Source organism: Crotalus tigris, unplaced genomic scaffold, assembly GCF_016545835.1.
Source record: "Crotalus tigris isolate CLP2741 ecotype Arizona unplaced genomic scaffold, ASM1654583v1 scf7180000022411.5474196:2289641, whole genome shotgun sequence".
NCBI lineage: Eukaryota > Metazoa > Chordata > Lepidosauria > Squamata > Viperidae > Crotalus > Crotalus tigris.
The window spans coordinates 2010432-2025695 of record NW_024099112.1 but is presented as its reverse complement, the minus strand read 5'-3'; the positions used below and the strand labels follow the sequence as shown (position 1 = coordinate 2025695).

The 15264-nt window shown below is 36.5% G+C and overlaps 1 protein-coding gene across 5 annotated transcripts in view; it reads right to left on the bottom strand.

Annotated features, from left to right (window-relative positions):
* ADORA1 (adenosine A1 receptor) overlaps nt 1–15264 on the bottom strand; it is a 46659-nt gene that overhangs the window by 24593 nt on the left and 6802 nt on the right. For 3 of the 5 annotated variants that reach the window (XM_039319168.1, XM_039319169.1, XM_039319167.1), the window contains exon 2: nt 14372–14736. In XM_039319168.1, the coding sequence (XP_039175102.1) occupies nt 14372–14697 (326 nt within the window). In that variant the 5' untranslated portion in view covers nt 14698–14736. Of the gene's footprint in view, nt 1–6238; nt 7155–14371; nt 14737–15264 lie in introns of those variants that run through there. The other 2 variants (XM_039319171.1, XM_039319170.1) reach the window with 2 other exon arrangements.

Below are 15264 nucleotides of genomic sequence, written 5' to 3'. Positions count from 1 at the left end.
CCCCATTTATTTTAAAATTTTCAATAAGGTAGTAGCCCTAATTCTTTCTCAGAGGTTTCCTATAGCCCAACCAGCCAGAGATCAGTAAGGCTGAAGTTAGGGTGGAAAGAAGTTGACATTTTTTGCAATATCTCCTGAATACTGTTTCAAAAATGCAAAAGGAACTAATTTAGAATTGATTTTAAAAAGTACCAATAGAACAAAATAAGATTTGCAGAAGTAAGTCAGAATCCATAGCTGCTGCTAGATTAGATAGGAAGTTCGCAGTTCCTGGCACATTAAACCATGCATGGACTTCCTTTTTTATCACAATGTAGAAGAGTATGAATATTTAAGGGAAGTGGAATATTTGGATTTTAGATAACTTTAAGCTGTTCTCAGAATCATCTTGTAAAATGATATCTCATTCAAACATACTTTATAAAATGATTCTGAGAATATCCTCTCTCGCTTTGCCCCCACTCATACCTCTCTCTTTGTATATATTATAACTGACCTCCTTAAAGAAAGGAGAACTGTAGATCTAATACATTTCTTTAAAAAATCAATACTTATCTAGTGCTGGACTCAACATTCCAGTACACCTATTTTAAAATTCTAATTTGCATGGTTTATCACTCTATTTATGAAATATAATCTGGAGTTTCTTTGCTCCCTTTTCCAATTATTTTCCAGAGATAAATAGCATTAAAAAAATCCAAATATTTAATCACTTTTTCACCACTGAATATTTCAAAAAGCATTTATATCTGTCTCCTGTATTAATAAATACTTGGAGATTATATGAAAAAGAAATATGATTGTTAAATCATATTTAAAACCTGTACCAGAAACAACAATAAGAGACATATGGTTAGCCAGCCTTTATATCAGTACTGTTGGGAATACAGCAATGGAAAAATAGCAGCTGGACAACCTTGACTAATATTTTCAAAATCTAAGCAGGATAGGGCCTGTTTCAGTTAAGAGGCTACCAAGAAGATTAGAACTGGAATTCAGACTAAACAAAGACAAACTTCATAAGACAATGGCAAACACTTCTGTACTGTTGTCCAGAAAACAAGAAGGGCATGGATATGTAGTCACCTTTTTTTCAACTCAGCTGAAATGAGTCTTTATACTGAAAATTCTTTAAGTAATAAGATGTGATACTGCCAATATCTAATATTTTTCCACCTTTGAAAAAACCAAGGCATGATTTAAAAGAAAGATGACAAATGTATAAGGAATCTAGTTGGATGGCAACACCCAGTCAACATAGCTGATCTTGGAGAACCATACAGGTTTTATTAGGATGGAAAGAAGATCTTCCAGCAGCTCTTAACTAGACCTGGAATTCTCCCTGCCCCAAATAGGGCAGAAGGCAATGGAAACTAACTTTCATAATATTGAATGTTTGATGAGGAAATTAAATGAGTTTGGGGCTTTAGCGGGTTTTAAAATGCACAAACAGAAAACCACAATGCTGATTAAGAATATAACTTCAGAGAATTTTGATATATTGACTAAAAAGTCTGGTTTTAGGATTGAGAAAAAGATGACATATTTGGGAGTTATACTGACAAACACAAATCTGTTTCAAAATAATTATGTACCTCTCTGGAATGATAATTAAAAAGGACTTATTAAGATGGGATAAACTGCATTTATCACTATTGGGTAGAATTTCTGTAATTAAGATTAATGTCTTACCAAAGATGCTTTTTTTTTTGTTTTAGATGTTACCAATACTCCCTTTAAAAATGGCAGAGGGATATTTTGAAGTTTATATGGCAAGGGAAAAAACCAAGAATTAGATATAAATTATTGCAAGATATTAAGGAAAGAGAGGGGTTGGGTTTACCACATTTGTATTTCAATGCTTGTTGTTTGGTCTGGCTAAAACAGTGGGTGAATCTCCAGAATAAGAGGCTACTTGATTTAGAAATCATGAATTAAGATTTGGATGGCACGGTTTTTTATGGTATTACAAGGTTAAAGTAAATGTTGATTTTAACAATCACTTTGTTAGACGTGCCATTCTAAGAGTTTGGAATAAATATAAAATAAGAATGCCCCTTTGGGTGTCCTCCCAGGAAGCTTTTTTTAGAAAAGAAATGGTGGCAAAGACAGACTGATAGACTTATGGTAAAATAACATCTTTTAATTTTGGAGATCTTGTCCTCAAGTCTAAGGAAGAGCTAGAATCAAAAGGAAATGTCTGCCACTGGTTTACATATTTACAACTAAAAGGAAGATTTAAATTAGACAAAAAGAGCTGTGGGTTTGACTCTTGTTAAAAATGAATTGGAAATCCTACTGTGTGATAGTATAGATCATTGCTAAGATCTATAAAACATTATTGAATTTGAATTTGGAAAATGAATATATAAAGCATTGTATGATTCACTGGGCAAGGAACTTTGGATATAATGTAAAGCTTGAACAATGGGAGAATATGTGGACGAAAGGTTTAAAATTTATATTAAATTACAATTTAAAAGAAATTTTTTATAAGTTGATGTATCGGTGGTATTTAACAACAGATAAATTATCAAGAATGTATAAAAGTATTTCAAATGACAGAAGATTCTTAAAGTGAATATAAAGATAAAACCAGAAATTTTTCTTTTGGGTTTAATGAAAAAAGATTTTGATGTTATATATGTTGATAGCAACAGGATTATTTTATGCACAAATATGGAAGGATGCGTCAATCCCCACAATGGATGACTGGTTGCAAAAGCTGATGGAGTTAGGAGAGATGGCTCAACTGACTGCTTTGATAAAAGAAAAAACACACAAGTACTTTTGTTTCTACTTGGAAACCACTTCTCGACTTTGTATTTGGGGTGGGAAAAAACGAAACTTTAATTTTGGGTTTTACTGATTAGATAGATCTATTGTTATAGAAATGGCTAATTTATTCTACTATGTAAAAGTAAAAAGTTGAGGTTCAATGTTATTTCTTCTTTTACTGCATCAAAGGGAACCGGAGGGGCATGGCCTTTTCTTTTTTTTTTCCTTCTTCTCTACACTTTTCTCTTCCCTTTTCCCTCCCCTATTTTTCCTATTATTTGCTTTTGTATTTTTTTTATATCATAAACTAATACAAAGTATTGACATGGCAAATAAATAAATAAAAATAATAAAGGAAAAAGGAAAATAATGTAGCAAAGCATTGTTGCCCATAGTTTTCACATAAATATAAAATATTTTTTGCTTCCCAGTTGCCTCTAATCAAACAGCATTTTGCAGATTTCAAAACTGTGTAACCCCAACCATAGAATACTTGCTCTGAGGAGTGATGCCTCTTTTCATTTTCAATATTTTTGGAAATATTTTTTTCTTTCTATATTAGAGTGGATCATTCTGAGATGTGGTTTCTTCCTCTCTTTCCTTGTGTATCTGTGGTTATGCACATTTCAGGGAGTCTCTGAAAATCGTTGCCATCTATATTATCTCATTTTTCTTTTATGTTGAGACCGAAGAATAGCTTTTATTTTATTTCCAGGATACATCTTGCTATCCTTTTCCTCAATCAAGAGGTAGAATTTTTAGAGCTTCTAGCTGTTTTATTTCAGACAATGAGGCTCCATATGGATTTCCTAAAGGCATGGCAGAATTTAGCCAAAAAAACAGCAGTAGGGAGATGCATGTGGGGGATGGCCAAGAAAACATTTCTTTGTATTTACATCCCAGATACGCAAAAAGACAAAGGGCAAGGATGTTCCTGTTTGGGAGAAGTTCCTGACAGAGGCTCTCCTTCCTTCATATCCAATCACTTTGATTTAAAAATTGGACACCAGAGTTTGCATTCTTTGTCAGCAGCAAAGGAAGAGCATAAATGTAAACTGTATGCCCAAATATCCTTGTGTGCGGGATTTGTGTATCTGGAAGAGAGAGATCATCCAGAAAATGAAATAGCTACTTTTATTCTAGTTGAGGACATCTCTATCCATAAGACTTTACAGTAAGTGTGGGCAATATATAGCTTTAGGTCACATGCACCTTCAAACCTCTTTTTGTGGTCTTCAGAGCTGTCTGCAAACATGATTGCTAAAAATTGTGGGTCAGTTTCTTCTCACTTTGAGGTAGTTTGGGAAACTGTGATTTGAGAGAAAATTCCCTGAACTTCCTCTGCCAACAAAGAAAACAGCACAAATGGCCCTAATCCTACCCAATGATGTGTTATATTCTTAACCATTTTGCATCATCATGACATGGTAGCTGCCAATTTTTCTCAAAAAGTGCAGTCACTGATCACCCAAAACCTTCCCAAAGCATCTCTGAGAATACAGAATATAGAATAACAATGTTGGAAAGGACCTTGGAGGTCTTCTAGTCCACACCCCCTGCTCCAGCAAGAGACCTTACTATTCCAGACAAATAGTAATCTCTTCTTTAAAACCGCCAGCAATAGATACCCACAACCTCTGGAGGCAAGTTGTTCTCATTGTCCAAATTTTTTTCTTAATTCTAGATTGGATCTCTCTTGATAAGTTTCCACCCATTACTTCTTGTCTTGCCCTCAGGTGCTCTATAGAACAGGTTGACCCCCTCTTCTCTGTGACAGCCGTTCAAATATTGGAAGACTGCTATCATTCTAGAACAGGGGTGTCAAACTGCTGGCCGGATGCATCATGCTGAAACCACACCTACCCCAGCTCCAGCAATGGGGGAAAAGTTGCAATACATCGCAACACATCACGTGACATGGCGAGTTTGACACCCCTGTTCTAGAATGTTCTGTGTTTGGAATAACAAGTGCATTACAGGCCCTGGAGTGTTTCAAGAGAACTTCTTTCCCCTTCACAATTTTGAACAAGAAACCTTCTGCAGTTTCAGGATTCCCTTCTAGGCCTTTTTATAAGACACCACAATGGGGCAATTGTTTCAGGCCCCAGACAGGAAGAGTTTCTCATTCAAAACATGGTTCAGTATTTGAAGCACTCAGATGGATTGGTTTCTTCATTCAAGACAGTGAAGTTGATCAGTTAAACTATAATTTCAAGTGCTCTTTCAGCATATAGGTTTTGTTCACAAACTCCTTCAAAAGAGTTCAAAGGACAAAAAGCAGTGGAGAGAAGGGGATCTTGACCTGGGATGTAGGAAGCAGTGAGGCCAGGGCAAATTAACATCCCTCCATGCATGGGATTTTACAGAAAAAGACTGGACAATGTTCTTACAGCTTACTATTAATCAGAAAGAGGGAGACAGGATAATTCCTCTAGCTGCCAATAAGAAAACTCATCCACAATCTCACAGGAGACACAACACAGATCTTGGAATCAGCCATTTGCCAAATTTCAGTTAAAGGCCAGCCAAGCCGAGGAGCTTTACTCTACTTCTATCTTCATTTACACTGAACACCTGGAAGGAGAGCCAGTTTTTCCTCTCTCTCATTAAGCAGCTGCCCCACTGTGTTTACTGTATTTGCCATGTGACAGATTCTTAAAAGGCATCCATCTCTCACTGCAGGCAGCCAAGTCGAAATGGATAGGACACTCTGGCTGGAATAAATGCTCAGGAAGAGAAAGAACCAGTGGTGGGATTCAGCTGGTTCGCACCAGTTCAGGAGAACCGATAGCTAATTTTTTGTTGCCCAGGCCCAGAACGGACTTCCAGAAGCGGCATCCACACAGAGAACCAGTTGTTCACATATCTGAATCCCACTACTGGAAAGAACCCTCCCAAGGAATCAGCAGAAGGGGAGGAAAAAGAATGCAAAAGAAGGAGAAAACAAGAAAGCAAGTTTGAAATTTTGCTAGACTATCTTTTTTACCAATATTTCTCAAATTCAGCAACTTTAAAATGTGTGGACTTCAATTCATAGAATTCGAGATAGTAGCTGGACCATTGATCAAAGCTCTGTTTTTATATTTATCACATGAGTTTTAATGGGTTTGACCTCCCTATAAACTCCCTTTGTCTTAGCCATGCTGGCTTAAACTGATCAGATCTGCAATCCAAAAGTTCAAGAGGGCATCAAATTCCCTGTTCCCAGGGAGTATGTGGGAGGGGAGTCAAAAAAGTCAAAATGGTGGCATCTGAATCCCTATCCCTTGACTCTTTGGGGATTCCAACAGACCCCCAGCCTACTTCCTCTTTATTGCATCAGTGGCTTTAACTACCTTCCTTTTTCACTAGAAAAATAAGGGGAGATCAGATTCAAACCATCTCCACTTCAACTGCAATTTCCCTACTGAAATCAATACATTTTTTTAAGGGTATAATTATTAAGTTGCCACTCTCAAACCTGATCTGAAAAAAGCAAGTGATAATCCAGTTGGCACTGCTGGTGACCTCCATTCTTCTTTCTCGCTTGTTTCCAAGTGTGATTGAAAATGGGCTCCACCAGTATACTGCTAAAAAACAGTTCTGCTGTCTCCTGTGGTTGCTGTTTCTGCCTCCCAGCAGAAGCATTTATGGCATGTCCATAAATAACACTGCAGTGGAGGCTTTCTGACAAGTGGCGGGGAGAAGAAGGTGTGGAAGAAGCCTGCAGCACAAATGATTGCTTCTCTGACTACTGTCCTAACCAATGTCAAACTTTCTCTGGTTTTATTCATTAGGAGCCCCAGATGTTATGATGCTGATTAATGCTTCAAATTCTGCTCTGATGATCTAAGCCGTATGATCTGGGCAGAGAGAACTTTTATTTTATATGCATTATTTTTTTTAGTTCTGAGATTTCAATCAATTACAGAAAGAAGCCAACTCCTATTATCAGCATCTCTTCCTCAACCACTGATAAGGTACCTACTGCAAATAGCCTATTCTCTTTTGCAAATAGTGAAGGGCATTCCAAAGCAGCCCAGCCTTACAAATGGGATCAAATCATTTCATTGACATCTGGAGGATTTGGTGGCAAGAAGCAGAACGGGACACAAAGCAACAGGCAGACTTGTGCATAAGAATGAATTTCCAGGGGAAGTCTGGACTCCCTGCTCACTGCCCTGCCTCTGGTAGATGCCACCAGAATCATGCTGGCCATAGGAAGTGGATCACTCTGATTCCTTTCTTCCTCCATTCACAAGCTACAGAACTACATTGCTACATTTGGGGGAAAGGATGTGAAAAACATCCTATTTTTAAAGAAAAGAAACCTGGCGGGGGAGAAACATAGAGCCAAAGGCAGCCCCAAAAGTCACCTCATCACTACCAAGCCTCCATTGGTGATCAGAAGCCCCCCCCCCACAACAGTAAACTGGATCAAGAGCAACCCAGGGTTGAAAAGTGAGCTGCCTTTCTTTTAGAATAATATTATGCTCAAATCATGTCATTGACTGGGCAGAAAGAACTTGAAATTCAAAACATTGAAAGGAAAACCACTAATGTGAATTTGTTCAGAAATTTAATTCTTAGAAATCTGGTTTCAATCCTTGGTTGTTCAGACATGTTTGCAATACTCACTTGATTCACCAGAGAGAGTGTTTGTATTTGTGTTCATGTGTGTATTCAAAATAGTCAAGATGGCAGCTGCAGGTCTGCACAGATGAACACATTGCCACAGTCACCGTCTTAATTTTTTAGATACCCCTCCCCACCTCATGGACGTTTCTGCTCATTAACTCTTCCTGTGGCAGGATCCTTGGTTTTAACAGTAGGAGCAAACAAATTTCTCCACAAATGGAATAGAAGAAACATACATTTATTTTAAAATATCAAACAGAGGAGCAAGTGAAATTGTTCAATTCCACATGTGGGCATTTTTAATCTCTTTCTCATTCCACTTATTTTCCAAAGGTTTGGTCTGATATGATATTGTATCCATCTCCTTCAATCATGAAGAGGGATAATGTTTCCACCACTACTGAAAGGTCACCATGAACAGCCCAAATAAACCTCTCCATGGACAAAGAGATCTTCATCCTTTGTGAGTCATGATATGTAAAGCCAAAGCTCATTCAGGTAAGCTCCTGAAACTGGACTAAGCTGTATTGTCTGGGGTTAAAATGTGTCTGGATATGAGTCATCATTCTTGGGATTGCAGTAGCAGCTAGCTACTATCATGCCACCTGCAGGTTGCACACAACCAGCCAGAGACAAGCTCCAAAGAGCACCCAGTGTAAGAGAGAGAGGGGGGGGGAGGGAGGGAGGGAGGGAGGGAGGGAGAGAGAGAGAGAGAGAGAGAGAGAGAGAGAGAGAGAGAGAGAGAGAGAGAGAGAGAGAGAGAGAACATGACAAGGAACGCTCTTGTCTTTTTGATGGCATACACAATTTTCTCAGTTCTGCTGTGAATAATGCCTTCCTGTTTCAAAACAAATCAGAGAAGCAATCTCCTATAATATAAGGCTGAAGGCTATCAGTATTATCCCTCCCAGGAGAAGATTGATTAGTTTCAGGATAGGAGGCTAACATTTAAGCCATTCCCAGGTGTGCAACCAGTGAGAGTGCCCTTGGCCTGTGGCTGACTAGATTTGCTCTTCTCTTTATGCTGCCAGTCAGAAATCTCACAAGCAGAAATATTTAGGCAATGCATGTAGAGGGGCTTACATAGATCTCTAAGAGCTTACCTGGACCAGAACAGGCCAGCAACATATCTGAAGGATAGAATGCTATCACATTGCCCTCTATTAACCTCCCACTCATTATCAAAGGTCAAAGCAACCTGTGCTGTATGTTTTTCAGCTTTACTTCTGGAACATTCTTTCCATATGATGTCATCTCAAATGATTCCCATTCATTTTGGGTAGCATGCTTCACTTCTTATAACCCCAGTGGTCCACTTCACAGAGCCAACAATGATTATTCAATTGACTCGATGGTTGCTACAATTTCTAATAGTTTTTAGAGTTACCAGGAATGCTGGAAAAGCACAATGATTATACTTTCTTTGTAAACAGAAGGGTGCTAATTTGAAATCTGACAGACTGTATATTTTAAAATATATTACTACATTTTATTTCTCTGAGCTACCTAATTTTTGCTGTACCATCTCATAATTTGTCCACTCACCAGAGGTAGAACACTTTTACCTCAGCTTCCAAATATTACATCTACCTTTACCTATACTAACACACACAGACATCCAAATACAAATGCATAAGTCCAGTAAGACTAACCCACAGGAAGGAAAAGTAACCCATAATCTCATATTTTCTTTGTCTTTTTTTCCTGGGCAGATGGATATATAAAGAATACTAAACTGCAATCAATCACCATATTACTTTGGGGTTAGATGAAGAGTATAGTACAGAACAGCTGGACCAAAGCAATTAACGCATGAAGAAACAAAGGTGAAGAACATTCAATGTTCCAACAGCATATCTCACATGATTACATGATCCTTCCAGGAAGTTCTGTAGAAGGGACTCTGCAAAGAATCTACTCTATGCTGCTGCTTGGTTTAAAAAGGAAATATTTTTTTTACTGAAAAGATGAGAATCAGCTGAACGTTGTTCTTGCAAACTGGCATGGACATCATATTTGCTACCAGCAAGATCTGTGACAATACTTTTACAACTTTAGTTATACGATGTAGGAAGAGCAGTATGTGCCATGTGTTTTGCAGTCCTGAGGCTGACAAGTGTAGGAAACAATCTCATTTCACTGTTGAAATTTGATTAGATTTATACATGGTAAAGGCTGAGCACTGCATTACAAAATTACAGATATTATTAGATTGAGTTGTAATCTTGTTTATTCATTCCACTATTCTTTAACTCTAAAATTGTACTGATAAGAGGCATTTGTTTTGTCATTTCCTCACTCCCTTGGCTGTTTATGTTTATATACCCATAAACAAATTCTGGGGCTTCCGGTGGATCTGCGGGGCTTCCGGTGGATCTGCGCGTGCGATGGCGGCTACTTAGTAGCCGCCCTCCTGGGTAAGTGTTTGAATCGCTATGAACAGCGGACATCAGCTGTTCAGCGGTTCAAAAACCCCCTCCCGGGCAAAGGGGGGGGTAGAGAGGTGTCTGAATAGTGGTAGAGCCTCTTATGCACCCCCAAAGTTTTTTTGGGGGGGGTGAAAAGAGAGCTCCCACGGAGTTCAGACGGTCTCCGCTTCCCAGCTGCTTTTGTCCCTAGGGACAAAACAAGCCGCTGCAACCACCTCCGCGATTAAAGTTAACTGGTGAGTTTTTTTTAGAAGCGGACAGAGCTGAGTAGAGGATTTAGTTTTTGCTTTCTTTGATTTTATTTGGATTTTAAGTTCAAAGATTTATTTTTACCTTTATATTCCCTCTTTTTATTTTTTTTTCCTTTGTTGAAAGGGAAAGTAAAATGGCGATCGGCAAGCCTTTCGGTTTTTTTTTCGGAAGGTAGAATGGCGACCGGCAGGCTTTTTGGGGTTTCTTTTTTCCCTTTCCCTTTTTTTTTTTTTTTAATGATTGGAATGGAGTGTTAGTATTATTATCTTTGTACTTTTTTGGTTTGTTTTTTGTACTTTTTGTATTTTTTAAAAAAAATGGAATGGATTTTTTCTATTTAATTATTCTTTTTTCTTTCTCTCTTTTCTTTTTTTTTGAACTCCTTTTCTTTTTATTATAATGATCTCCTCTTGAAGGATTTTTTTTTTGATTTTATGGAGTTAACTTCTTTTTTTCCTTTGTTTAATTTTTGCAATTTCTAAGAAGGAGTAAAGATTTTTTTAAGATGGCTCCAAAGCGTCCAGTAATCCCTACAGCTTCTAAAGTGGCTTCTTCTTTGGTCTCATCATCAGTGCAACAACCTAAATTAATAGCCTCATCTTCTTCTTTGCCACAGTCAACAATGGTGAAGGATTTGCAAGATATGATGGGAGATGTTATACTTCAAATTAGGGAAGAAATGAAAGAGATTCTAGAGGAAAACAATAAGACTTTGAGGCAAGAGATAGTTTTGGCTTTAAAAGGAGTTGCCTCTGTTCTTGAAAGTTGAATTCTCGCGTAGAAGAAGTAGTAGAAAAAGTGGAATTGATGGAGGAAAAATTTGAAAGTATGGAAAAAGAGATGAAAAATTTTCAAGATGAGATTCTCATGCTTCAATATAAACAAATGGAATATGCTTTAAGAATCAGAGGTTTGGGTGAGTCTGTGCAAGGAGATCTGAGAGAGATGGTTGCAAAGGACTTTGCTGTGATTTTGAATAGAGAAAAAGAGGAAATACTTAGTGAAATTGAACAGACATTTAGAGTTAATTCTGTGGTGGCAGAGCAAAAGAATTTGCCAAGAGATGTGGTAATTTACTTTGGGAAAAGATCCCTGCGCAATGAAATTATACAAGCTTTTTATAAGAAGAGGTTTCAAATTGCTTCACAAAATGTTATAATTTTAAAGGAGATCCCATCTAAAATTTTAAGAAGAAGGAGTTTGCTTTTTTAGCAGACGAACTTAAAAAGAGAGAAATTTTGTTTAGATGGGATGTTCCGACTGGAATGGTGGTGAATTACCTGGGGATACGTTATAGTCTTAATACTGTTTCTAAAGCAAAAGACTTTTATACTTCGGTCCTGGGGGTATGCTCATCGCCACCTATCACGTTTAAAGCTTTGGAAGATAAAAAGGCAGAATTGCAATCTGAAGTGCTTACACTTATGAAAACTGGGAAACTTCAGTTTGAGGGGCCTCAACAAGTAGAGATGGAGGAGCAGAAGACAACCGGTGTAACATACAATTGTAAAGAAAAGGATCAACAGAAGAAGGTCAAGGAAGTTTCACAAGTATTGGTTCCTGAATCTGCGGGAGAAGTAGGATTTATAAACTCTTTGGAGCAACCTTTAAGGGCAGAATTGCAGTGTGAAGAGCCTATATTAATTAAAAATGGGAAATTTCAGTCTGAGGGGCCTCAACAAGTCGAGATGAAAGAGCAGAGGACAACTTGTGCAACATATAAACGTAAAGAGAAAGACCAACAGAAGAAGGAGGTTAAGGAAGCCTCACAAGTATTGGTTCCTGAGTTTGTGGGAGAACCAGGACTTACAAATTTTTTGGAGCTACCTTTAAGGCCAGATTTTAAAGTACTTCTTTCGAGATTTATGGACAAGAGAGACTGATAAGGATTGTGTTCACAGTGGATGGAACTGGCTATTGGAGAGAAGATTATGGAGATCGAATGAAAATTTTAGATAAGAAGTTTAAGTTTAAGTACTTAGTTTAAGTATTTAGAAGACTATTGAGATTGTGGGAGAATTAAGATTTACAAACTTTTGGGAATTACCTTTAAGAGGTTTATGGATAAGAGAAGGAATGTGTTTACTGTGGAGGAATTTGTTATTGGTAAAGATTTAAACAGGTATAAGGGAATTTTAATGTTTTAAGTTATGTTTATGGGATCTACTATTATTATTATTTTTAAGAGAAGTTAATTTGTTTAATTAAACGTATTTAGATTTGTTTAGGATTTATATGTTTTTTAAGTTTTTTCTTTTCTTGATAGGAGAGAAGATTATGGAGATTGAATGAAAATTTTAGATAAGAAGTTTAAATATAAGTATTTAGTTTAACTATTCAAGAGAGTATCCAGTCTTAATGGTATAATGAATGTTTATATGCTTATTTTTGAGCTCTAGAGTAAAGAAAGAGGGAGATTAGATCTTATATTGTAGGTATAGATATTTAAAGAAAGTAATGTTTAAAATTGTGTTTTGGGGATTTTATATAGGATGATGGATAATAATATAAGTACAATACTAGAAAATGTTTAAAGTATATTATAATGTGTGTTTAATGTTTGCAACTATTATGTTTTAGAGAAGATAATTTGTTTAATTTAAGGTATTTAGATTTGTTTAGGATTTATATGTGTTTTAAGTTTTTTTCTATTTTTTATTTTCTTTGAAAATTTTAATTAAGCCTGTACTCAGCTCTGGGAAGATTGAGGGAGGATATGGGAGGTTTGGGGAAGATGGGGGAGGGTATGGGAGGGTGGGGGTTTGGGGAAGGGATTTGTTTTGTAAAATTTAAAAATTTTCAATAAAAAAAAAACAAATTCTGTATGTAATATTTTTCCTAAATTAAAAAAATCTACAACGCTAAATTTCTGCATATAAGCAGATTTTAAAGATCCCAAAACCATCCATTAATTATATAGATAAAATCACATCCTTTTATTCAGTGTTAATTAATGCATGATAACATCCTTTTCTCACTTACACACTCAAAAGGATGTATTTGAAAGGATAGCAAAATGTATTTTTTAAAATCCAATAGTTATATGTCCTATTTAAATTGATATCAATATGTTATCTTTTGCAGAATTAGTAATTGGGAGAATAATGTATATGTTCCCTAACTCCAACCCAGTGCCAGTAAATATCCATTTATTACAGTTTGATCCCAATCCAGGATTCATCTCCAGGCATTTTTAGCTTCCTCCATTTCCTGTATCAAAATCAAATTGGCTGTAAAATGGAAACTGAAATTTTTTCACATACATTCATAATTGCATACATGAATTATTGCTTAATTGTACTTAGAAGAGGAAACTGACCAATGTGGTTAAAAAAAGATCTCTGTTCTTAAACATATTTTCACCATTGTTCTCTTCCCAGTATTATTACTTCCCTACCATCCCTTCTTGGCATCCTTTATTTATCCTTTGTTCAAGAAACCCACTAGTCAGAATACAGTTAAAAATATTTTGCTTCCCAACTTCACAAAGAGTGACAGAATCTTTCTCTCAAATCAGACAGTCTTATTCTTATTATATTTGGATTTCCCAATATTTCTTATCTGGAATTATTTAGAAAAGTCATACACAGAATAATCAGAACATAATCCAGGCCTAATATTTAGCATATAACACACCAAACACCAGAAAGAACTGAAATCAAAACAAAGCCAATGCAAAGGAGAATGAACAGGTTCAGGTAAGAATTTAATACCTCAATGTAGTGCCTCATTTATGAATTATTAAAAGAGGTCTATAGAACATCATTATCCATTTATAACAATACTACATTTTTCCATTGAATTTTTTATATGTTTTCCATAATATTCCATTGGGGAAGAAAAGATGGAATAGCTTCATAATGTTGTCAATTTATTTGTAATAGAGGTAGTCTTTGACTTATAACCAAAACTGAGCCAAAATTTATGTTGCTAAGTGAGGCAGTTGTTAAGTAGATTTTGCCCCATTTTACAATATCTCTTGCCAAAATTGTTAAGTGAATCACTGCGGTTGTCAAGTTAGTAACATAGTCATTAAGTGAATCTGGCTTCCCCATTGACTTTGCTTATTTTTATTTTTATATAAAGCAGATGTCAATCCAATGGTCATCCATGGGTTGGACAAATGTATTAAAGCTTTATTAACAAAGTTCAATGAAACATGATTTTGAAAAGAAATAGTTCTTGACATTTTTGAAATTTTAGTTCCTTGCTGTGCAACACAATCTTAGAGATATATGAAAAAATTCAACTCCCATCTCTGACTAGGACTTATCTCTCAGGGCTCTAGTTCTTACCGGATAGGAATCTTGACTCGGAGATAGCGATCCACAGCAATCGCCAATAACGCCAAGATGGAACTTTCTGTGAGGATGAGGAGAGGACATATCAATATCAGGCAGCTGTAGAAACATATTTTTGGTCCTATGTAGATGACGATGGCCAGAGGAATTGCAAGTGTTCCCACAGCTGCATCTGCCACTGCCAGAGATACAATAAAGTAGAAGGTGGCATCCCGGAGAGACTTGTTCACTTTGACAGCCCAGATCACTAGGATATTCCCGGGGATGGATATAAGGGCAATCAGCACCTCTATGAAGATATAAACAGCGTTGTTCTGCATGGTGTTGTGATGCTCACTAGCTGCAGACCTTTAAATTGCCTGAAATGATTAATGGAGACATAAGATATGGTCAACAATAAGTACTACAGAATTTCAAGCTATCCAGTTACTTTATAGAATGTGGAAAATATATACGCAAATATACACATTTTTCACTATCTGTATTTATTAAATCTTACAAGAGTTTTTGTGCAGGGGAAGTCTACATTTTAAATCCTGCAAAATTACAGCCTTTTGTGTAAGCAGCCCTACTCCAATCTATCACCAAGAATTTTACATATTGAATATGTAATATGAGTCGAATTATTGCATAGAAAAACTTTTCTTCCATCAAACAGATTGCTACAATTAAGGCTGAGTTCTTCCTTGCTGCTTCATTTGATCCCATCCATTCTGTTCAGCAATCGCATAGAGTTCAACTGATAACATCTAGAGGACACTGCTGATTCACAATCCCATGAAACTTTCCTTGAAAAGATCACTCTTCTTGAATGCCTGCACCTACATTGATATCTGTAATATTGCGACTTACAATATTTTGCATCCGCTCTACAAAATTGTTACCTC